This window comes from Oncorhynchus masou, chromosome 22 (genome assembly GCF_036934945.1).
Source record: "Oncorhynchus masou masou isolate Uvic2021 chromosome 22, UVic_Omas_1.1, whole genome shotgun sequence".
Classification (NCBI taxonomy): Eukaryota; Metazoa; Chordata; class Actinopteri; order Salmoniformes; family Salmonidae; genus Oncorhynchus; species Oncorhynchus masou.
In genome coordinates this window covers 42012851-42037950 of record NC_088233.1, presented here as the reverse complement: position 1 = coordinate 42037950, position 25100 = coordinate 42012851, and the positions used below count along the sequence as shown (strand labels likewise).

General features: G+C 47.2%; 1 protein-coding gene across 2 annotated transcripts in view; it reads right to left on the bottom strand.

The window, feature by feature from the left end:
* LOC135509521 (transcriptional enhancer factor TEF-3-like) overlaps positions 1–22736 on the bottom strand; it is a 28970-nt gene extending 6234 nt beyond the window's left edge. Inside the window, exons 1-9 of one of the 2 annotated variants that reach the window (XM_064930256.1) lie at positions 22664–22736; positions 14926–14990; positions 12759–12830; positions 10984–11118; positions 10827–10870; positions 10483–10544; positions 10169–10299; positions 9644–9817; positions 1893–2033 (exon numbers count right to left, since the gene is read on the bottom strand). In XM_064930256.1, the coding sequence (XP_064786328.1) occupies positions 1893–2033; positions 9644–9817; positions 10169–10299; positions 10483–10544; positions 10827–10870; positions 10984–11118; positions 12759–12830; positions 14926–14990; positions 22664–22670 (831 nt within the window). In that variant the 5' untranslated portion in view covers positions 22671–22736. The remainder of the gene's footprint in view (positions 1–1892; positions 2034–9643; positions 9818–10168; positions 10300–10482; positions 10545–10826; positions 10871–10983; positions 11119–12758; positions 12831–14925; positions 14991–22663) is intronic. The other variant, XM_064930257.1, reaches the window with a different exon arrangement.
* Between the last annotated feature and the right edge of the window lie 2364 nt (positions 22737–25100).

Genomic DNA, 25100 nt, shown 5'->3' with positions numbered 1-25100 from the left:
CCCACAGGAGTCGCTAGTGCGCCCCCACAGGAGTCGCTAGTGCGCCCCCACAGGAGTCGCTAGTGCGCCCCCACAGGAGTCGCTAGTGCGCGATGAGACAAGGATATCCCTTGTCGGCCAAACCCTCCCTAACCCGGACGATGCTAGGCCAATGGACCTCTCGGTCGCGGCCGGCTGCGACAGAGCCTGGGCTCGAACCCAGTGTCCCTGGTGGCACAGCTAGCACTGCGATAGAGTGCCTTAGACCACTGCACCACCCGGGAGGCCCAGTTTTCCATTTTTTTGAATGGGGCATGCTTATTTAAGATGGTGAGGAAAGCACTTTTAAATGAGCAACTTGGTATCCTCTGCTGATGGGATGAGGTCAATATCCTTCCAGGATACCCGGGCCAGGGTGATTAGAAAGGCCTAATCGCTGAAGCGTTTGACAGTGATGAGGGGTGGTCGTTTGACCGCGGACCCATTACGAATGCAGGCAATGAGGCAATGATTGCTGAGATCCTAGTTAAAGACAGCAGCTGTGTATTTAGAGGGCAAGTTGGTCAGGATAATATAAGAGGGTGGCCATGGTTACGGATATAGGGTTGTACCTGGTAGGTTCCTTGGGACGCGACCAGTGAGTCAGGGTGAGGAGGAGTTAAGTGGTGTCTTGTGAATTGTTTGGCCGTCTGTTCTAGACCACAGATTGTTGAGTAGTGAGTTGAATCCCACTGGTTGGGTTATTAATTTATTCTAAGAATTTATTCTAAATGTTGTGATCGCAGGTCTGAAATTTTTTCATGCCAATCCCGGAGTCTACATAAAAACTCTGTTGGTTGACCATCTCGAAATAATCAATATAAATGTCTGTTTATTTATGTACTGTAAACCTACATGTATGTCTATCTTTATCTACACATCTATGGTATGTATTTTGTACTGTATATGCATATTGTATGTATACTAGGCTTGGGCGAAATACCGCTTATACCTTATACCGGGGTATTTCGAAATACCGATGTGATTTCCAATACCGCAAAAAATAAACGGTATTCAAAATCATACCATCGGTATTTCAGGGGTGGGTGCTAAGCCACTGCTTATAACTAACTAAAGTTAAGTATAAGAAATCTAAGATGTGTCAAATAAATGATATCCAGCTTAGGCCTCGAGCTATGCATTTGGTTTGCTAACTTGTTAAGTGGTTAGATGTCCAGATCAAGTTTCTTGTTTACAGCAGAGACATTCAATCCCCTCCTGGATCAAGATCCCTGTTGCCTTAATAGTTTTGTGCGTAACATAAAAAAATGAATAAAAATAAGTTTAATAGCGGCACTTGTGTGCACTTCCGGTAATACCTTTATATGTAGTGTGTACTAAACATTAGGAACACCCATGCTCTTTCCATGACAGAATGACCAGGTGAGAGCTATGATCCCTTATTTATGTTAAGTCCACTTGAAATAAGTGTAGATGAAGGGGAGGAGACAGGTTAAAGAAACCTTGAGACAATTGAGACATGGATTGTGTATGTGTGCCATTCAGAGGGTAAATGAGCAATACAGAATATTTCAGTGCCTTTGAACGGGGTATGGTAGTAGGTGCCAGGCGCACCAGTTTGAGTGTGTCAAGAACTGCAATGTTGCAGTGGTCCATCACCCAAAGAACATCCAGCCAACTTGACACAACTGTGGGAAGCATTGGAGTCAACGTAGGCCAGAATCCCTGTGGAACGCTTTCGACACCTTGTATAGTCCATACCCTGACGAATTGAAGCTGTTCTGAAGGCAAAAGGGTGTGAAACTCAAAATTTGGAAGGTGTTCCTAATGTTTTGTACACTCAGCGTATACTGTATGTATATTTACTAGATCTCTATTCATGGACCTGGAACAATCAGTTGTTTCTCACTCACCTCTACTTTCTCCACCACCTGCTTTCCAAAGGAGCAGACCTTGGTGGAGGAGGTGATGATCATGTTCTCAGAGCTCTCGTACTGACTGGACACGCCGTAGAAGAAACTGCTGTCGTCCTGCAGGTTGGCACTCAAATCAGCCTGCACAGAGAGATAGGAACCACACAGTCAACAACAACAGATCAGCCTGCAGAGAGAGGAACCACACACGCAGGCAACAACTGATCAGCCTACAGAGAGAGGAACCACACACCCAGGCAACAACAACAGATCAGCCTACAGAGAGAGGAACCACACACCCAGGCAACAACAGATCAGCATGGAGAGAGAGAGAGGAACCACACACCCAGACAACAGATCAGTCTGCAGAGAGAGGAACCACACACCCAGACAACAGATCAGTCTGCAGAGAGAGGAACCACACACCCAGGCAACAATAACAGATCAGCCTGCAGAGAGAGGAACCAAACACCCAGTCAACAATAACAGATCAGCCTGCAGAGAGAGGAACCACACACCCAGACAACAGATCAGTCTGCAGAGAGAGGAACCACACACCCAGACAACAGATCAGTCTGCAGAGAGAGGAACCACACACCCAGACAACAGATCAGTCTGCAGAGAGAGGAACCACACACCAATTCAACAAGAACAGATCAGCCTGCAGAGAGAGGAACCAAACACCCAGTCAACAACAACAGATCAGCCTGCAGAGAGAGGAACCACACACCCAGACAACAGATCAGTCTGCAGAGAGGAACCACACACCCAGACAACAGATCAGTCTGCAGAGAGAGGAACCACACACCAATTCAACAAGAACAGATCAGCCTGCAGAGAGAGGAACCAAACACCCAGTCAACAACAACAGATCAGCCTGCAGAGAGAGGAACCACACACCCAGACAACAGATCAGTCTGCAGAGAGAGGAACCACACACCCAGACAACAGATCAGTCTGCAGAGAGAGGAACCACACACCCAGGCAACAATAACAGATCAGCCTGCAGAGAGAGGAACCACACACCAATTCAACAAGAACAGATCAGCCTGCAGAGAGAGGAACCACACACCAATTCAACAACAACAGATCAGCCTGCAGAGAGAGGAACCACACACCCAGTCAACAACAACAGATCAGTCTGCAGAGAGAGGAACCACACACCAATTCAACAACAGATCAGCCTGCAGAGAGAGGAACCAAACACCCAGTCAACAACAACAGATCAGCCTGCAGAGAGAGGAACCACACACCAATTCAACAACAAAAGATCAGCCTGCAGAGAGAGGAACAAAACACCCAGTCAACAATAACAGATCAGCCTGCAGAGAGAGGAACCACACACCAATTCAACAACAAAAGATCAGCCTGCAGAGAGAGGAACCAAACACCCAGTCAACAATAACAGATCAGCCTGCAGAGAGAGGAACCACACACCAATTCAACAATAACAGATCAGCCTGTAGAGAGAGGAACCACACACCAATTCAACAACAACAGATCAGCCTGCAGAGAGAGGAACCAAACACCCAGTCAACAATAACAGATCAGCCTGCAGAGAGAGGAACCACACACCAATTAAACAATAACAGATCAGCCTGCAGAGAGAGGAACCAAACACCCAGTCAACAATAACAGATCAGCCCGCAGAGAGAGGAACCACACACCAATTCAACAATAACAGATCAGCCTGCAGAGAGAGGAACCACACACCCAGTCAACAATAACAGATCAGCCTGCAGAGAGAGGAACCACACACCAATTCAACAATAACAGATCAGCCTGCAGAGAGAGGAACCACACACCAATTCAACAACAACAGATCAGCCTGCAGAGAGAGGAACCAAACACCCAGTCAACAATAACAGATCAGCCTGCAGAGAGAGGAACCACACACCAATTCAACAATAACAGATCAGCCTGCAGAGAGAGGAACCACACACCAATTCAACAACAACAGATCAGCCTGCAGAGAGAGGAACCACACACCCAGTCAACAACAACAGATCAGCCTGCAGAGAGAGGCACCACACCCAGGCAACAACAGATCAGCCTGTAGAGAGAGGAACCACACAGCCAAGCAACAACAACCTTCCAGTCCCTCCCCTTTGACATACACATGGTTAGCAGATGTCAATGCGAGTGTAGTGAAATGCATTCCGACGATGCAGTAATAACCAACGAGTAATCTAACCTAAAAATTTCACAACTACATTATACAGTGGGGCAAAAAAGTATTTAGTCAGCCACCAATTGTGCAAGTTCTCCCACTTAAAAATATGAGAGAGGCCTGTAATTTTCATCATAGGTACACTTCAACTATGACAGACAAAATGAGAAAAAAAAATCCAGAAAATCACATTGTAGGATTTTTAATGAATTTATTTGCAAATTATGGTGGAAAATAAGTTTTTGGTCAATAACAATGCTGTCTGTGTGGGCGGACCATTTCAGTTTGTCCGTGATGTGTACGCTGAGGAACTTAACACTTTCCACGTTCTCCACTACTGTCCCGTTGATGTGAATAGGGGGCTGCTCCCTCTGCTGTTTCCTGAAGTCCACGATCATCTCCTTTGTTTAGTCAAAATTGTGTGCAAGGTTATTTTCCTGACGCCACAGTCCGAGGGCCCTCACTTCCTCCCTGTAGAATGTCTCGCCGTTGTTGGTAATCAAGCCTACCACTGTTGTGTCTGCAAATTTGATGATAGAGTTGGAGGTGTGCATGACCACGCAGCCGTGGGTGAACAGGGAGTACAGGAGAGGCCTGAGAACGCACCCTTGAGAGGCCCCAGTGTTGAGGATCAGCGGGGTGGTGATGTTGTTACATACCCTCACCACCTGGGGGCGGCCCGTGAGGAAGTCCAGGACCCAGTTGCACAGGGCAGGGTCGAGACCCAGGGTCTCGAGCTTAATGGCGAGTTTGGAGGGTACTATGGTGTTAAATGCTGAGCTGTAGTCGATGAACAGCACTCTTACATAGGTATTCCTCTTGTCCAGATGGGTTAGGGCAGTGTGCAGTGTGATTGCGTTTGCGTCGTATGTGGACCCATTGGGGCAGTAAACAAATTGGAGTGGGTCTAGGGTGTCAGGTAGGGTGGAGGTGATATGGTCCTTGACTTGTCTCAAAGCACTTCATGATGACGGAAGTGAGTGCTGCGGGGCGATAGTCATTTAGTTCAGCTACCTTTGCTTTCTTGGCAACAGGAATAATGGTGGCCCTCTTGGAGCATGTGGGAATATCAGACTGGGATAAGGATTGATTGAATATGTCCATAAACACACCAGCCAGCTGGTCTGCACATGCTCTGAGGACGCGGCTGGGGATGCTGTCTGGGCCGGCAGCCTTGCGAGGGTTAACACCTTTAAAATGTTTTACTCACATTGGCTGCAGTGAAGGAAAGCCCGCATTTTTTGGTAGCGGGCCGTGTCAGTGGAAATGTATTGTCCTCAAAGCGAGCAAAGAAGTTGTTTAGTTCGTCTGGGAGCAAGACATCGAGGTCTGCGACGGGGCTGGTTTTTCCTTTTGTAGTCTGTGACTGTAGACCCTGCCACATACCTCGTGTCTGAGCTGTTGAATTGCGACTCTACTTTGTCTCTATACTGACGCTTAGCTTGTTTGATTGCCTTGTGGAGGGAATAGATACACTGTTTGTATTTGGTCATGTTTCCGGCCAGCTTGCCCTGATTAAAAGCTGTGGTTCGCTCTTTCAGTTTTGCGCGAATGCTGCCATCAATCCACGGTTTCTGGTTGGGGAATGTTTTAATAGACACTGTGGGTACCAATGCATTTGCTAATTAACTCGTTCACCGAATCGGGTGCTTCCTGTTTTAGTTTCTGTCTATAGGCTGGGAGCAACAAAATGGAGTCGTGGTCAGATTTTCCAAAAGGAGGGCGGGGGAGGGCATTATATGCATAGCGGAAGTTAGAATAACAATGATCCAGGGTTTTGCCAGCCCGGGGTCGCGCATTTGATATGCTGATAAAAATTAGGTAGCCTTGTTTTCAGATTAGCCTTGTTAAAATCCCCAGCTACAATAAATGCAGCCTCAGGATGTGGTTTCCAGTTTACATAGTCAAATGAAGTTCTTTCAGGGCCGTCGATGTTTCTGCTTGGGGGGTATACACACGACAGTGATTATGATCGAAGAGAATTATCTTGGTAGATGATGCGGTCGGCATTTGATTGTAAGGAATTCTAGGTCAGGTGAACAAAAGGACTTGAGTTCCTGTATGTTGTTATGATCACACCATGTCTCGTTAATCATAAGGCATACACCCCCGCCCTCCTTACCAGAGAGATGTTTGTTTCTGTCGGCGCGATGCATGAAGAAGCCAGGTGACTGTACCAAGTCTGATGACGTATCCCGAGTGAGCCATGTTTCCGTGAAACAAAGAAAGTTACAATCTCCGATGTCTCTCTGGAAGGCAACCCTTGCTCGGATTTCGTCTACCTTGTTGTGGACATTGGCGAGTAGTATACTCGGGAGCGGTGTGCGATGTGCCCGTCTACGGAGCCTGACCAGAATACCGCTCCGTCTGCCCCTTCTGCGGTGCCGTGGTTTTGTGTCGCCGACTGGGATCCAATCCATTGTCCTGGGTGGTGGACCAAACAGTGGATCCGCTTAGGGAAAGTCGTATTCCTGGTCGTAATGTTGCTCTTCTATTCATTAATTCCTCCTAGGGTGTCAAGTAGGGTGGAGGTGATATGTAATGTAATAAAACCAAGGTAAGAAATAACACATAAAAAATCTAATTATTGCATAGTTTCCAAGGAAATCGAAGCGAGGCGGCCATCTCTGTCAGCGCCGATAAGGCATTAATCAAACAACCTGCCAGTCTTGAAGAGACCTTTTTAGTTCGACAGTTCAATCAAAAATCTGAAGAGAAACCTGTATGTTATTTCAGTGGTAACACATCAAGCTTTCTTTCAGTAATGTCAGGTTCTTCTCCTCAGTTAATATACTTAATTTTAAGGAACAGGGAACGTGTGTGTGTCTCAGTTGTCTTTCCAAAACGTATTTCTCCCAGTGTGACAGCTCAACAAAGCCTGCGACTGATTCTCTGCAAAGCCCAGCAGCCTCTATTGCTGTTGCCTGTGTTGACTTAGCTTAGGCTGCCACCCCAGCCACTGCATTCCCAAGATGCTGTGTCTAGCTGTGGCGTTAGACCCGTCCGGGCCTCTCCGTCAGGTGCATCCAACCTCCTGTCTGTCTGAGAAAGTAGAATCTCCCCCCTAACGGTTAAGGGGAAGGATCTGGGTCAAAGTAATCTGATCCTAGATCTGATTATAGATTTGGACAAGGTGTCATCTCTGTCATGGTAGAGAAAGACAGAAACATTGAGAGGGCTTTACCTTTTCCCCTCTCAGGCTCTTGTCTCCTAATTGGCCATTAATACAGCGCTCAGCCTCTCTTCATCGCCCTGCTCCTCGTCTTCATCTCTCGCTCCTGTAATTCTATCATTTGTCTTCATCCCCGGGGCCCCGTGACCCTCCCAGAACCCACGCTCCCCCTCTTCTTTAACGGCCTGCGAGGGAATTCATCCAATTACAATCAACAGCCCACAATTGGCTGATTAGATCAGCCAGGCCGGGCTCCTGTGTAACAATTTACAAGGGCCATCTCAAATCGGATTCTCCGGGCACTTCAAAGGCGCTAGACAATACGTTAGGACAGGGCCATGGGCACTACGGGGAAGCAGGCTGGGCAGGCTGTGGAGCTGGAAATTCAATCTAGAATGCCATAGCTTTGGAGATGTGCAAGCAGCCTGTCACCGTCGCCATGACAACCCGGCCAGAGCCTCAGGACGCCCCCAAGTCATGACCCGGCTGGCTGGATGCATGGATGGTTGATTGTGTGTTTTGTCATGGGTGCCATGAGGGTTAAGACAATCGGACCCACTATAATATGATGTGGTGAGGGATCTGGCACTAGCAGCAGTCATATGGGGTTGTTTTCTCCAGTCAGTCTGAGCTAGCTGTGTGTGTGTGTATCATGGGTGCACGAGCCCAACAGAGCACTGAAATTAAGAGGCTACCGTAATGAATGGCTTGGACATGTTCCCCTCCCTTTCTCTCCCACTTTCATGACATATGGCTGGGTCCCTCGCTCCCTCCTTCCCATTAACCCTGCATCAAATGCCATGGATCTCAGCAGCTGCTTCTTCCAAGGGGGAGATGGCGGCTTCATATGGGTGTCACCAATGTCTTATCTCTCAACAATAAATAAGGCTTCAGAGGAGCATGTGAGGGTGACTAACACCTCATGTACAAGTTAACTGGAGGGGGAGATTGTTAGGGGGGAGGGGCACATTCTATATTTGGGAACGTAGAGTTGGGATGTAAAGGTGTGACTCTGAAAATCTTCATTCTGTAGAATATAGAGTTTATAAGTAATGTTTCTGAAGCAAGTTATACACATTCTGCACAAAGAAATGGTCACTCACTCTCTGTGCATTCCCTCTCTCTTGGTTGGGGGGAATCTATAAATAAGTGGATGCGTGTGGGGTGGGTTCAGCCTAATAGCGAGTGGACAGGTGCCCAGGCTCAGGTTTCACCAGTGAAAGAGCAACCCTGCCACTCTCCTGCCCAAGGCTGCCGTCACACACACCACAATGTGTCCTCTATACCCGCTGTACCCATGGGCAGAAAACAGCCAGGTCTTAACAGATTACTTTTAAATTTGTTTCAAACAGAAATCGCTAACAAATTCCTTGAGCTCCAGTCCTAAAGCTACCCTAACACAGTTAAAGGCCCAGTGGAGTCAAAATTCTGTTTTCCATATCATATTGTACAACAGCTGATGAAACAAACTCTAAAAGTGTATATAATTTTCATCAGGGTTATTCACTGCTAGTTGCTGGTTGAAAATACAATCTACGCAGGACCTTCTAATTAGCAGAGTTAGATGGGGGGGGGAGGCTCTCCATTGTGACATCACCATGCGGTAAATTAGTTAATAGACCAATAACAAAGAGAATTCTAAACCGATCTGCCAATAACAGCTGGTTTTCAGTTTTCCCCTCCCCACTCAGACAGTCCTAGCAAAATGCTTGCTTAAGAAATAGTATTTAGCTAAAAAGCTATTTTTTGTCAATTTTTATGGAAATCTGTTACAGTAAGCAGTGCCGGATGAATGGCGGCTTACCGGGGCTGAATCCCCTGGACCCAGGCCCGTGGGGCAGCAAGAAATAAATACTTGTTTTTTACTGCACCCGCCAACCTTCTGGGGGGATTCTGGGGGGACCTGCCTTAATTGGGTAACTGATTAATAAAAACTAAAAGTTTAACTGCATAATAAATCAATATGACGGGTCAATTGTGTGAGTCAGGGGCTGGGCCCAAGCCCATAGGAGACCCAAGAGTCAAAAAAACAAAAGATGTTATAATATATATACACATTTCAGTGATTCTCTGCTTTGCTTCTCTATGATTCTAGTCAGAAAGCAGAAAAACACACTAACACACATTTTCTTTTATTGCAACCCATGTGTGGACCAAATAATTGATTCCCATCCAAAATTATATTTTCCCGAACCCTAAACCCAAACCGTATCCCCTAACCTTAATTCTAACCCTGATTGTAACCCTAAACCTTAAATAGCATTTTTCCTTGCGGGGACTGTCAAAATTGTAAGGACATCTGGTACCCAAAAGGATAGTTAAACAAAAACACACACGAACAGAGTCACACCTGCATGCACACACAAACACTATAAATTGGCCTCTAACACACACCTCGCTTTGACTCACCCAGAACTTGACGAGGAAGAAAGCGTTAGGCGGCCCCTTCTCAAACAACTCCTTCAGCCCTCCCTTCTTCTCAGGGAACTTGTCGTAGATCTGCCGGATGTCCACTGCCTCCAGGTACGGGTCACTGAAGGTGGGGTTGGACTGACCGATGTGCACAAACAGGTGCTTGTTAAACTGCAAACCAAAGGGGAGAGAGAGATGTTGATTACTAGCAAAGCGCTGCTTCAGTTCATGGTCAAGATGCTGTCATGGCCTGAGGAAGGAAGTAACACCTTTAGAAAGAGGCTTGTTGGATGAAAGTGAGATATTTATTTAAAGCTGTATGTCGCACACTTGTACATTGATGAGATCTGAAATGTTGCTTACTAATTTGCAGTGCCCTTATTAAGGCTGCGTTTAAAGGCTGCGTTTAAAAAAAGGCAGCTCAATTCTGATTCTTTTTTCACTAGTTGTCGGTGTCAACCTACGTGAGATGATTACGGAGGCTAATCAGGCAGGGCGAGGGGCTACTAAGTGACTACTCACGGTCTCTGGGTCCTGAGGCTGCTCCAGGAAAGCAGAGAACTCTAGCATGTGAAGCTTGGAGCTGGCGATACTGCGTCCCTGCCACGGGGGGGTGCCCGGCGACATGGACAGGCCCGCCGTGCTCTCATAGCCTGGTGAAGAGGAAGGGTGGGGGCCAGGGGCAACAAAATATACCAAAGGTTTAGAAAATGTTACATTCCGTCTTTCTCTGAGCTTTGTTGGAGCTCTTCATCGGCATCTTGTGTATTTCATCACTTGCAGACCATGACAGCATCTGTCGACACATGGATGTGAGGGAAGCTGGGAAAACCCACCTGTTATGGGGGGCGGGCCGGACGCTTGCATGGCGTAACTCTGCTGGGAAAAGGGCTTAATGCTGGAGAGATGAGACAGGCAGTAGACACATTACACCCTCACCCACCTGACCCCGTGCGTGCGTACACACACACACACACACACACACACCTAATTGACTGACCCTTAAACACACTGGGGGCAAGGCTTCATCAACTAAAGTGCTTTTTAAATAATATGTTTCTCATATTCAGTTTGGACGGATTGCGATTTCCATTTATTCCATTGCAGTAAACCAATGCCTTTTGACAGACAGGACAGACATACAGAGAGTCAGGCACGCACACACAGGGTTTTAACTTACTCTTCAGGACCCCTAGGCTGTCCTGGAAGGCCGCCATGCCAAAACTAAAGAAAAGAAAACATGGAAACATCTTTAATTACACACACTACCTCTCCTTCTATATGTGTCCCTCAGTGTTGCCCAAGGACAGGGTTTGTGTGTCCATGCACATACTCACCCCGCCGGCAGTGGGATACGGCGGCCTGGACAGCCCCTGCAGAGCCATTTTGTTCTGAAAGGCGGTGGCGGAGATGATCTGGGCAGAGGACATGGTTGCCATACTCTGGAGTGCCTTGTCTTTGGCAGCCTGGTCCTGCAGACACACACACAGCAGGCCCCAGGGGTCAGACAAACACACTTTCCACTTTAGTCAGCAACCTGTTTTCCTGGGAACACTTGCCCCATTATGTTAGTTGGGTGGGAAAAGAGGGGCGGAAGGTTGCATCATCCGGTGTTGGTCTGGGAGGCTGGATGATATTGCAGTCAAGGGCCCTGGAGTCAAAAGTAAAGTTTATAGCCTTGGCAGAGGCAAGGAGGTGTTGACAAGCAGTCTACGTGTTTGCTAGAGGTCAGAGTGGGAGCTGGTCCGGGCATGTCAGAGGGCTAGCACCATGCTAATGCTAATCAAGCTGGTTCACGGACAGATGCTAACGGTAAGCAGGAGACATGGTGGCTACCAGAAACGGCAGAGTCATTCCTGTCTGATGTTTATGGTAAAGCGTTATTGTTAAGTGAGCGCGTGTCCATCATGTTGAATTCAGCAGTTTCCAACTCATCTGGGACTACAAACACTCTCAACCCAACCCTTTAATGCAAGGCCAACCAGCGCATTCTGTTCCCCAGAACCGTCCGACACAAGGGCATAGCCGAAATATGTGGAGTACATCTGCTAATGTTCTCAGTTACAAGAAAGACCTATTTAAAAAGGCCTGTCAAAGGCTTGTCATCTACGCTGAGGCCCAGTGGCCCAGAAAGACGGAGAGCTGTGTCACCTGGCGTGCGCGTGTACGGGCGCATGCTTGCATGCGCGTGTCTGTGGTGAGAAACGTAAACACGCAAGCGCAGGGGACAGAATGTGTAAGGAACGTTTTCACCCACCAAACAGGAACACTTCTATTGAAATACTTATGAAATGCCTGGAAGGAACAATGCATTACAACCATTACATTTATATCCTGACAAATGCATTTGTTCATATTGTGCACAGCAAGCCTCAAGCCAGGGATGCTGGAGCATATTTAAATTGACTGTGGGGACTTGTAGGGATGCATCATCTGTACTGAGCATTGCATAAAACGCTCATACAAATGAAGGTGTTGATATTTAATACAACCCACACTCTCTGTTTCTAATTGGTTTTGTCTCTCCATATTGTTTTCACTGAAATGTAGCAATGGGAATCCATTAGAAATTCCCTATCGGATATCAACGCCATGGTATATTTAGTTATTTAGTCATGGAATCAAGCCTCAAAATGAGAAGAGAATAACATGGGTTAAGGTACAATGAAGACCATAGGAAGCGTTCCTGCTGATCTCAGCTCTGTGGCTTTAAAGGAACAACATCACGGCTACAGCCAAGCACCCCCACAGCCTCCCCAACAACCCTCCATATTAACTTCACACGTTAAAAACATCAGCATGCTACTCCAAATGACCTGCATAGCTAGTGCTGTAGCAGACAGAATTGGAATGGGTAGAATGGTAGACATTCCCATTGAAAGCAAGGTCCCGACAAATGGTATGTGGACCGAGATACATTGGTGAGGAGGATTGGAATTTGAATGTCTTGCATTCTAAACGCAATCGTGAAGGATTGAATTGCGCCTCCATATTGGCAGATCCTGCAGAATTTAGACCCTGTGATTGGTTTGTCTACCCATTCCATTGCTGTATTGAGCAAACCTATGATGCAGCGCAACAGTTGAAGATCCAAAAAACGAGGGAGACTCACATAGCGTACCTTCAGCTTCACCTGGATCTCCCGGGCCTTCCGTCGCGCTAGCACCTGGATGTGACTGGACACCTGGAGGAGAAGGACGGAGATCAGGTCTTTGGTAGATGTGTCTATCTCCATGTTGATGCCAAAAGGTGCGACAAAACAATAAGGTTGATATTCTTATTCTTACCACAGTGCAATGTCATTGTCTTGAAACGTTTGGTACCAACATGGCACTCATTAAGAATGGAAAATAAATAGGAAAATGCTGCACACTGCTGCTCATGGTCCAAGGGGATGTCATTATAACAACGTTTCAACCCTTAATTCATGGATGTTTGATGAAGACCTGCAAAGGTACCTGGATGTGGGCATGTTCTTCAGCTTTTTTACTAATTAAGAATGTAAATATGCCAAATTGATTTACACTACAAAAGTATGTCGACACCCATTCAAATGAGTGGATTCGGCTATTTAAGCCACACCCATTGCTGACAGGTGTATAACATCGAGCACACAGCCATGCAATCGCCATAGACAAACATTGGCCCGTACTGATGAGCTCAGTGACTTTCGAAGTAGCACCGTCATAGGATGCCCCCTTAACATCAAGTTAGTTCGTCAACTTTCTGCCCTGCTAGAGATGCCCCAGTCAACTGTAAGTGCTGTTATTGTTAAGTGGAAATGTCTAGGAGCAACAACGGCTCAGCCACGAAGTGATAGGCCATACAAGCTCACAGAACAGGACCACAGAGTGCTGAAGCACGTAGCGGCTGTCCTCGGTTGCGACACTCACTACCGAGTTCCAAACTGCCTCTGGAAGCAACGTCAGCACAAGAACGGTTCATGGCGAGGTTCATGAAATGGGTTTCCATGGCCGAGCAGCCGCACACAAGCCTAAGATCACCATGCACAATGCCAAGCATTGGCTGGAGTGGTGTAAAGCTCATCATCATTGGACTCAGGAGCAGTGTTCTCTGGAGTGACGAATCACGCTTCACCATCTGCCAGTCCGACAGACAAATCTGGGTTTGGTGGATGCCAGGAGAACGCTATCTGCCCCAATGCATAGTGCCAACTGTAAAATGTGGTGGAATGGTTCGGGTTTGGTGGATGCCAGGAGAACGCTATCTGCCCCAATGCATAGTGCCAACTGTAAAATTTGAGGAATGGTTCGGGCTAGGCCCATTAGTTACAGTGAAGGAAAATCTTAACGCTACAGCATACAATGACAATCTAGACAATTCTGTGGTTCCAACTTTGTGGCAAAAGTATGGTGAAGGCCCTTTCCTGTTTCAGCATGACAATGCCCACATGCGCATACAGAAATGGTTTGTTGAGATCGGTGTTTAAGATCTTGACTGGCCTGCACAGAGCCCTGACCTAAACCCCATCGAGCACCTTTGGGATGAATTGGAACGCAGACTGCGAGACAGGCCTAATCGCCCAAGATCAGTGCCCGACCTCACTAATGCTGTTGTGGCTAAATGGAAGTAAGTCCCCGCAGCAATGTTCCAACATCTAGTGGAAAGCCTTCCCAGAAGAGTTGAGGCTGTTGTAGCAGCAAAGGGGGGGACCAACTCCATATTAATGCCCATGATTTTAAGATGTTCGACAAGCAGGTGTCCACATACATTGCTAGACACTTCAACTCATTGTTAACCCCAACCCCTCTCCCTCTTTACCCCCATCCCATAAGAGGTCAAAGATGACCCCCCCTCCATGTAACGCAACATCAGTCAGTTACTCCATATCAAATTCCATGTCCCAGATAGGGCTCCAAATCCCTGCCTCATCCAGCCCTCTACAGCGTCCTCTCTGCTGCAAAGATCCTGTACTTCTTGCTCTCCTAACAAAGTTGGTCTATGCGCTACGTGAGGAAGTGAAGAAACACACCATCATCTGATCCTATAGCATCTGTGCATTGGGCCCCGGCCCACTAAAATCACTCAGCAGTGGCGCATTTCAGCGTGAGAAGGGGGCTAGGGCTCGGGGACTGTGCAGGAGCGAAGGCAGCATCACTGCCCCGTCATAGCTGTTCTATGGCTTTCTCTGTGTCTTTGTTTTTGCCTCTGATTGGAGTAGACCGCTAGGACAGACATGGGGTGGGGGTGTGTTGTGTACGGGGTGGACAGGGCTCGGAATACAGAGCAGGAGTGGATTGGTGCTACGTGAAACTCACCTGCTTTCTTGTCCGTGTCTTCCCTGTGCGTAGCTTGATGTACCGGGCTATCAGCTCGTTCCGTCCTGTAAAAGCCAGACAATATACATTTCTTTTTTTAAATGGCATGAAGAAAATTCAAATAATCCAATATAAAAAGGTGATATTTGTAGATTTTCTTTGATACAAAGCTTGATTTTGGTTTCATAGTGTCATATCACATCATCCAACGGTGTTAATCCTAGTTGAAGGCAGTTAAATACAACAAGCTGGGTGCCAGTTGATATGGGATGATAAGGTACTGTAGACGATGAGGATGTTTTAAACCGTCAGGAATTAAAATGTTTACTGAAGCTAACTCATCCTCAGCAAGCTGGACGTGCCTGGCTGGGCAAATTAACTGCAGAGGTGAGAGGGGTGTGTGAGTTTATGTTCAGTAAAAGTGTAATTTTGTTTAAGGCCAAGAGTGTGTGTGTGTGCTTGCCCTGGTCCATGTGTCCTGTGGGGCTATGCTGCTGACAGACAGGTCACAGCGGCTGAGCAGGTGAAGAGGTATAGCAGCCACGCTCAGAACAGACACGCCACGGCCACACTGGAGTGCGATGAAGGAGGCCTGGAGAGGCTGCTCGGCAGCTGGTGTGTGTGTCAATGTTTATGGAATATGCCTTTACGCCTGCAGTAAATCTTGGGCTTGTTTCACCATCAAGGGCGGGGGACTTGTGACCTCATGTGACCTCTTCTTGGCCCTGCACATACATGCACATTTATGGCACGCACAGACACCCACAACGTACACGCACACACTTTAACACACTCAGCCAGCCACCCAGCTGTAGAAGGGTCGAGTTTGCGCCACCTCTTAAACACTGTCATTTTTCGTTCTCACACCACATCTCCATGTGAATTAACAGAGATCAGTCACACATTGCAACCTGGAACAACCAGCATAAGACTTTCCTCACATAGTGATGCTTGGGTCAGAAAACCCTGCCCTACGCAGCTGACCAATCAGAACGCCCGGTCGGGTTGAGAAAAGGCAACCCGAACCCTAAGGAGCCCAGAAACGCTGGCAGGCAATAAAAGTGATCAGATTCAGCTTGCGTCCCAAATGGCATCCTTTATTCCCTATATAGTGCACCACTTTTGACAAGCCCTGGTCAACAGTAGTGCACTATGTAGGCAATAGGATGCCATTAGGGACGCCGCCTCCAAGTGGAATGCCAAACACGGTTTGCCCAGCCCTCCTCTGAGCCACACTGGTGGGGATAAGATTCAAGCAGACGGCGTTTGTAAGGACATTACTTTCCACTAATCAAACTCTAAAAAGATTAAAGTTTAATAGGGGACTAGTTCACCGCCTTCTGAAAGTAGCAGCTGTATGTATGCACATCCTACCATTCCAGCGTTCAATTGCTATATTGTAATTACTTTGCCACCGTGGCCTATTTATTGCCTTTACCTCTCTTATCCTACCTCATTTGCACACGCTGTATATAGATACAAATGAGAACTTGTTCTCAGCTAGCCGAACTGGTTAAATAAAGGTGAAATATACATTTTGGTCAATTTTGGCAGTGATGATTTTCTGTGAAGTGGTGACATGTTCACAAAGGAGGAATATTAAGGAGGGTGACGCTAACCTCTTTACGCAAGCACACACACACACACACAGACAGAGCAGTAGGGCTCCCTTTGTGTCAGGTTTTTGTGGATTTAAACCCTTCGCTCAGTCTCCGTCTTCATCCACACAAGGCCCAGTCACGGCACTCATTCACCCTCAATCTTATTTGAATTTCTGGGCTGGAATTGCTCAAGCGTTCAGTGTTTATATCGGAAGGTGCACTCGCGCGCCAATCGTTTAAGCACCTGAATACATATTTCTTTAATCCCTATGGATGAAAAACGTGTTCCACATTTCTTGTGCCCTTTTTGCAGATACTGACTGAAGGCGAATACTTTTTGCGAGGTCACCGAGGTAACTTCTGGATTCCGTAGAGATGCTTAGTCAGGCGCTCTTATTTCATTACCTCAAATGAACAAGACAACTTTAATATAAATCCCCATTATTCTGTTGCAATTTACTCTAGATGCCACCAGTAGTTAATCATTTAGAAAGCACGTTGTTAGGAAAAGTACATGTAGGTGAGCCCTCGGTTCTCTATGGTATCTAGTTCATAGATTTCTAGGTTGGTGGCTTGTGTGGTTCCCAATTAGAGGCAGCTGGTAATCGTTGCCTCTAATTGAGGGTCATATTTTAGGTAGGCTTTTCACCCACCTGCATTTGTGGGGTAGTTTTGTGTTAGTGCACCACGTAGCCACGGTTAGGTGGTCGTGTATTGATTTGTTTGTTCTTTAAGTTTCACTTTGCAATAGATATGTGGAACTCAACATCCGCTGCGCCTTGGTCCCGTTCTTACGACAACCGTGACCGTAGGCGACTTAAAAAGTAGCAAAAAGGTGAGTGCAGTATACTTCACATGTACTTGAGAAAACCACTACATTATGTTCCATCTTCATCTAACTTTAAGTGCTGTGTTACACAACTCCCTGAAAATATATTTTTTAAAGTTTATTTGTAATCTTAACTATTGACCTCTTCCATTCACTGACAGTGGAATCTTGATTATCAGCATCATGCTTATAAAACAATTTTAGCCATGACTCAGGGTTATGCTTACATACTGTCACACAGTCTGCACACACACAGCATCCTCCCAGTCCATTCAAAATTAGCATACTGTATTTGTGACCATTACACCAAGTCATTAATGAGCTGTTAAGAGGCTGGTCTTTAGGTGTTTATATCAGATGTCGCTGCCACTCCTTGAACTGGACGGGTGGTATGATTTAAAAAAATATTCAGGCAAGTGTGAGATCACAGATCAGAGTCGTCGTCGGTCAGTCACACAATGATGTCATCGTGTGACCGTGTCCACAGGGAGCGGTCCAGAGAGGTTGACGGACAGACAGAACCTGACCCCGGTTAATTCCTCAACCACTGGTCCAAGACCAGTTTGAAATGTGTAGCTCGCTCTCATTGGTTAAGGATAAATAGTCAGGGACTGGGATCAGGTCAAAGGACACTGTGTTTAGTTCTCAAGAGCAGTCAGTGACCGACCACAACAACAATATTCTACTCGTCCCACTCTGGGACCATCTGTGAGTTGGTCTCCCCCTCGCCCTACTGCCCCCCCTTCCAGTTCTGTTTGTTGGGGTCAGAGGGGGTTAGCGGTGGTTGCAGACTGTGCCACGCGAAGGTGTAGCCCTCTCCTCCCAGTCATACATATGCCTCCTCTCAGAAGGATGGGTTCTTCTCTGACCCTAAACGGCCTACCCTACCCTCTGCTTCTATCCTCCCGAGCGTTCCTCACATACCAACACACTGCCTGCTGCAGCACCAGCCCTGCATCTGTTCTCTCTGCTACTGCCGTCCTCAGGGAGGCTTACTAGGCTGGGTTTGTGTGTGTGTGCGCACGCACACCCTTTAACCCTTTTGCTAAAACATTCACACCCTCATGACCCTGCCTAGAAGGACAGCGACTCACACCTTAGCACATAGCCCCCCTCCAGACAACAACACAGGACTCAGCTTCTCACATCTACTCTCTATTCTGAAGTGGCAATCGATGGGTACGATAGGAGGAGGCCAAATATGCCAGCCAGGGAGAGCGCACACACAGCGAGCCCCTCTCTGAACACACATCTTCCAGCCGTAAGGCTTCCGCCAGCACATGTGCCTCTGTAGGCGAGAAAAAAAAAAAAAATATATATATATATATATATATTAATAATCACATTTAGGCCGCAGGAATGTGTTGTCAGGGTACAATTTCCCCTCCGATAGGATAGTGAGCCTAGCACTCCTGGAGACTCCTGGCAAACAGGCCCGTCTCTAAAGCCACTCGGCTATTTCACCCCTCTCTCAGGGACACTGTCTGATACAGTGTCGTCCCTACAAAGACTTAAGAGATTTAAAAAAAGGTACGTCCACATAGCACTGCGATTCATTCGGAGGCGTTACCATGGTAACAGCAGTAGCTGACTTTTTACCGTCAGTTTCATTTGAATGAAGTGAATCCTGGCCATACAGTATGTATATCTACACTGGTTGCATAATATTCTCCCCATCTCCTCTCGTGTGAATAGGTCCCAAAAGTAAATCACTGATCTACCACCATTGGATAGGTGCAAGCAAGGGCAAGGGATTTCATATTTCTATACAGTCATGTTTGATCTTGGATTACGCTTATGGGAGCGAGAGCTCGATCAGGGCCCTATAATGAGATGCATGTCGGAGCCAATTCAGACAGCCATGTCTGAATTCCAGCAGCACCTTAGCAGAAAGGCAGTAATGGTTCTTCAAAGTCACTGAGGTGAGAGTGAAGGTGAGAGTCAAGGTCAAGACAGGGCTAGGGTTACGGCCAGGGTCCAGTTCAGACTCCGGACCATCCCATGTGAGGGCTGTCCCCTCCAGCACCACACACCCCACGACTCAGCAACCCACTGACCTGGCCATACTCTCTCTGGAGGCAGTGACCCCCCCCCCACTGCCCTAGTACACACTGTGGAGACTCAGCAAATGATATGATGACCGTACAGAGAACTCGGTCCTCTCAGCTGCAAAGACTAAAAAAACATAACACACAAGCACTTTCTCAAAAGGCTACTGGCCACACACAGCCTTCGGTCAGTGAATCTCTCACTTGACTGGGGAAGTTGGGACCTAGGTGAGGAGGAGAGCCATCTCTTTCCATTGGGCCTTTCCTCTACATCATGTACTTTATTAACGAGGGTTGAGCTGACAGGAGAAACTGCTGCCCTCTGCTTGCAGGGCACTTTGACTTTGTACACAAGACAGACAAACATGTCAACATGTTTATCGGCAATAAAACCCTTGTAATGAAGGACACGGAAAACAGATGATCACTATAGGTGTCAGAGGGAGAGCAGGTGTGAAAGACTGAACAAAATATGATAATGTCAGTTATTTCTGCATTAGGCATAAGACTAGACACTTTTTTTTGATTATGTAAATAATAAAAAGGGATTACAAGAAGAGTTATGGCTGATAATCCAATCACTGTGAATAAACAGCCAACATAATCACATTTCCAATGTCATTTTCCTCTCCATATACGGCCTATATGGGTATCCTATACCTCGGGACAAAGCACTTATCCAACAGTCCCTCCCTCCTCCCTTAACACACATCATTTTCCCCCCCGGCTCTGAAAAGACAGTCTACCCGGTGGATCCCCCGTTACTCTACACACCGGCCGTAAGTCCAATGGGGCCTAGCACAACAGGGACCCATGGAAGATAGGAGCTTAGTTTTGTCCTTTTTCCTCATGTTGTAAATCTGGGCTGGCCTGCAAGGCTGGGGTGAACTTGGGGAGCAGCTGGAGGTTAACTGAAAGGCAGCCAGACTCACTGACAGACAGACCGGGGGGGGGCGACGACTCTGGCAGGGCCTACAGTGTGTGTGTGTTTGTGTGTGCGCGATGTGGACGGGGGATAGAGTGCATGAGACGCTGGTAAAATCACATAAATAGCAGGGAACAGAGGGAGGCATAAAGACACCAGGGACAGGTGCAGGGCACCCCACAAGACACCGCCACTACCTTGGTGTTTATTTGTTCCCCCCCTCCAGGCGCTCAAAGGGTAAACGTCTATTCTGGTATAGGGTTACAGCGGCGCTGCCTTGAACTCCGGCTCCAAACGCATACCATTCTTAACGGGCCATCGTACTCCCTGGTGCACATCACCCGCCCCTGACCCCCATGGGGAGGAAGGGGTACCTCAACACCCCCCTCCCAGCCCTCAACACCCTTCCCCTCTTTTCCCCCCCTATACACATTGTGACACCTGCCCCCTCTCCTCCACCCCCATTATTGCAAGCTTTATAAGGGTTTAGAGTTGATCAGGGGACGGCTATGACCTCACCGGACCTAGCTAGCCTAGCGTGTGGCTCATGACTAATTGCTAGAGGAGCTGGCGCAGTGACAGAGGCCATGGCAGACCGCATATGATAAGCATACAATCACCCATTCTGTTTGGGCCCCTCGATTTTCCACCACCGGGGGTCCGGATTAGCTATCAAACAGTCAAGCAGACGAGTTATCAGCTAGCCATATGTTATAGAGACCTCTATCAGCTAGCCATATGTTATAGAGACCTCTATCAGCTAGTCATATGTTATAGAGACCTCTATCAGCTAGCCATATGTTATAGAGACCTCTATCAGCTAGCCATATGTTGTTATCAGACCTCTATCAACTAGCCATATGTTGTTATCAGACCTCTATCAGCTAGCCATATGTTATAGAGACCTCTATCAGCTAGCCATATGTTATAGAGACCTCTATCAGCTAGCCATATGTTATAGAGAGAGCCATATGTTATAGAGACCTATCAGCTAGCCATATGTTATAGAGACCTCTATCAGCTAGCCATATGTTATAGAGACCTCTATCAGCTAGCCATATGTTATAGAGACCTCTATCAGCTAGCCATATGTTATAGAGACCTCTATCAGCTAGCCATATGTTATAGAGACCTCTATCAGCTAGCCATATGTTATCAGCTCATATGTTATAGAGACCTCTATCAGCTAGCCATATGTTAGAGACCTCTATCAGCTAGCCATATGTTATAGAGACCTCTATCAGCTAGCCATATGTTGTTATCAGACCTCTATCAGCTAGCCATATGTTATAGAGATCTCTATCAGCTAGCCATATGTTATAGAGACCTCTATCAGCAAGACAGTGTGACCTATAGTCACTGTATGACATTCTGAAGGGTCTATGAGCACTCTATACTATTAGCATTCTATGGTAGACAATTACAATCCTTTGTGTACAAAACCTAAATATTTGACCTCATCACAACATACAGAGTGCACAAAACATTAGGAACACCTTCCTAATATTGAGTTGCACCCCCTTTTGCCCTCAGAACAGCCTCAGTTTGTCAAAAGCGTCCCTCAGGGACATCAATAAGGGACCATGGCTTTCACCTGGATTTGCCTGGTCAGTCGGTCATGGAAAGAGCAGGTGTTCCACACTCCGTGTACAACATCTCACTTTTTGCTCTTTACTTTTCATTGGATTACAACACTTAAAAGCCAATGACATAACATAGGTAGGAAGGCCAATGAAGTAACGCTATACAGTATACTGTACCTGTGACTGATAGCGAGGAATTGGTTTGGGCCATACCTCATTACATAGTTACGGAATTAAATACTAGAAAAATACAGCAATGTCAGGGGGGGGGGGGTTAAGCAGATCCTGTGAAGTATCAATCAATCAGAATGTGAGCAGAAACATTGGAGAGGAGAGTGGCACACATCAAAATCGCGCTACTCAGCCACGTGGATGGAGGGAAAGGGTATTTTGGCGTTTTATTAGGATCCCCATTAGCTGCTGTGAAATCAGCAGCTACTCTTCCTGGGGTCCACACAAAACATGAAATAATACAGAACATGAATAGACAAGAACAGAACTACATCAAAAACAGGGACAGCTGTGTGATGTGAAGAACGCTCTGAAACATGAAGATGGTGTTTGCGTGGGTATTTGTACATAAAGGATGCACAAATGTGAGGGACAGCGCTACGTACAAATATCACCAGAAAAAAAAGGTAATATCTTGCTCTCAGGCGCTGTCCCTTGACGTGCATGTCCATATAAGAGCGAGGGGACGGCAGAGCCATCACATAACACCCGGGGAATAGACAGAAAAGGGTGTGGCGTACCGTACATCTTTCCTTCATCGGAGAGGATGATCTTCCTGCGTCCGCAGGGCGGGTAGATGGCCAGGGCCTCCTGGAAGCTCTGCTCGATGTCGGGGCTCCACACGCCCTCCGCATCGTTCTCCAGAGGCTTGTCCAGAGGCTCGTTCAGCTCCTCACTGGTGCCCCCAGGGGAGGGGGCCGGCACCCACTCCGCAGACGTGGTGGGGGGCCGGGAGGACCACAGGACCGGGCTGGGAGGAGCAGGGGGTAGATGGTGCGTTCCAGGGGCCAAGGACAAGATCGGACAGGGTGATCCTGAGGAAGCAAGAGACCATATTTAGGTAAGGGGAGGTTGAGTCAAGGAGTGCCTGCTTGGAGGATGTTAGAACAAGAACATAGGAAAGCAATACACATTGTAAAATAAATGAAGTACCATATTATGCTCTTGTCAGGATAACAAGGATCGGTTTCAAATATTGATTATGCTGCTAAGCATTCGGTACTTTGAAATGTCTTGGGGTCCATAGTACTGGTCTGTGACTACATACGGTCAGCTATTCAACATCTTGCCAGATCTCCCTCAAGAAGTTCAAACATCAAGAAATGAAGATCAAACAAAACAATATTCAGGTCCATTGACGTCCGCCCAAGGAGGCGCTCCATCTAGAAAAGTGATAGTTACGTCACAATGAAGAGCGGTGTGCGTGCGTAGGCTATAAGATCTCGGGACCACATCACTGGGGAGTCGCTAATCCTACGTGGAAAAAGCACCTCGGAGCAGAAAGTAATTATGGAGCCATGAAAACAAACAGCATGGCACCTAGAGACAGAGGGTGGAGGAGTCACTAAGCCAACAGACTGGGAAACACATTCGACTGAGATCCCCACCACACCGCCATTGGTAGAGAAAGACTTGGACAGACACATCAAGGAGATCATGTCAGAGTTGTTACACTTCAACACTCAAGCTGGATGTACAGTATCGATCACATGACTAGGGTGGGCCGGGAGTTTTTTGCTGACCATGTGACCGGAATATATCATTAGGTTTCTCAGTTAATGCATAATTAGGGCCTGGAGTTTTTCCTGCTTGGGTCACTGGGTGAAGCCTGTCTCAATCGTTGTTTGTTTTCCTCTAGAGGCAAATCTGGGCTGCCAATTGACAGTTAAGGCTATTGACATGGTTAGTCATTATAATGTGTGATTTGCCTGGTTGTATCTGGGCTGCCTGGCAGTGTGCTGAACTGTGTGTTTGGGGGGAGGGGGGGGGGGGTAAAGAGTGGGACAGGAGGGAAGGGGTGGTCCTGGTGAGTCACAGGGTGTCACGTCTGAGTGAGAAACAATCTCTTCCTCTGAGCCTCCTGACGTTCCTATGGGCTTCCTGTAAATGAGCTGGCCAGTTAACCCTGCTCATACACCTAACAACACTGAGAAACAATGGAGGAGGGCAAACGTACACTGTAGAGACCCTTTGCTCTGGTGGTAAATCTTAGTAACTTTTTAAATGGAGGAGTCTATGATGAAAATGGTCATTGCTGTGCTCAAAGAGAGTACATTTATTTATTTTGCTCACAGAGTAACCTGGAGTGCAGGGCAACTGTAATTAAAATGTTATAGTGCAACACTGATGAAGAAAGAGAAAGTTTAGTGTAGAGTTGTGGGGCATAAACCATTAATGCTGGTTAGGTTCCTCAGCCAAAGTGTCCAACAGGGTTAATTGGCGTAAGCCCCTTAAAATCAGGTGTCCCCTTCCAGTCCTCCATCTCGGCCCCTCTCCCCTGGGCCCACTCAATGGGATAATCTCCCAGCTGACACTGCACTCAGGGGGCACAGATCCCCCACATGCATGCATGCACACACACACACACACACACACACACACACAGGAAGCAGGTGTGTACTTCACAGAAATGCACACACAAAAGTATGGAACAAATCCGATATGCACTCGTAAAGACGCACACTCAAACACACCCTGACACTTTCACTTCAGACACCAGAAATACACATAGGACTACACCACACACACCTATACAAACTATGCAGCGTTGCCCACTCCCTCGCCACCCTTTGACCCCCAGTCATAAGAGGGAACAGCTGCATCAGTTTCGACTTGCCCCTGGCACAGTGCTCACTGCCTACTCAGTGTGTTGTGGGGTGGGTAGGACTGCAAGGGGTGTCAACGCCAAAGAGGGTTAGGGGTGAAGGGGGAGAGACAGGGGTGCTCCACTGGACAGTCTCCTCTAAACGGGACCGGAATGTAATGCTCGGAAACATACTCTCATAAAATGCCTGATCCTAGAAGACTATGTCTGTGTCCTTAATGGCAATATATTCCCTATCTATCTTTTGACCAGAGTCCTATGGTCCCACTAGATGCGGAATAGATTGCCATTTGGGACACAGGTATGGTCTTCTAGGATCAGGCATTAGCCTGGGTGGGGAGTGGAAAACCATC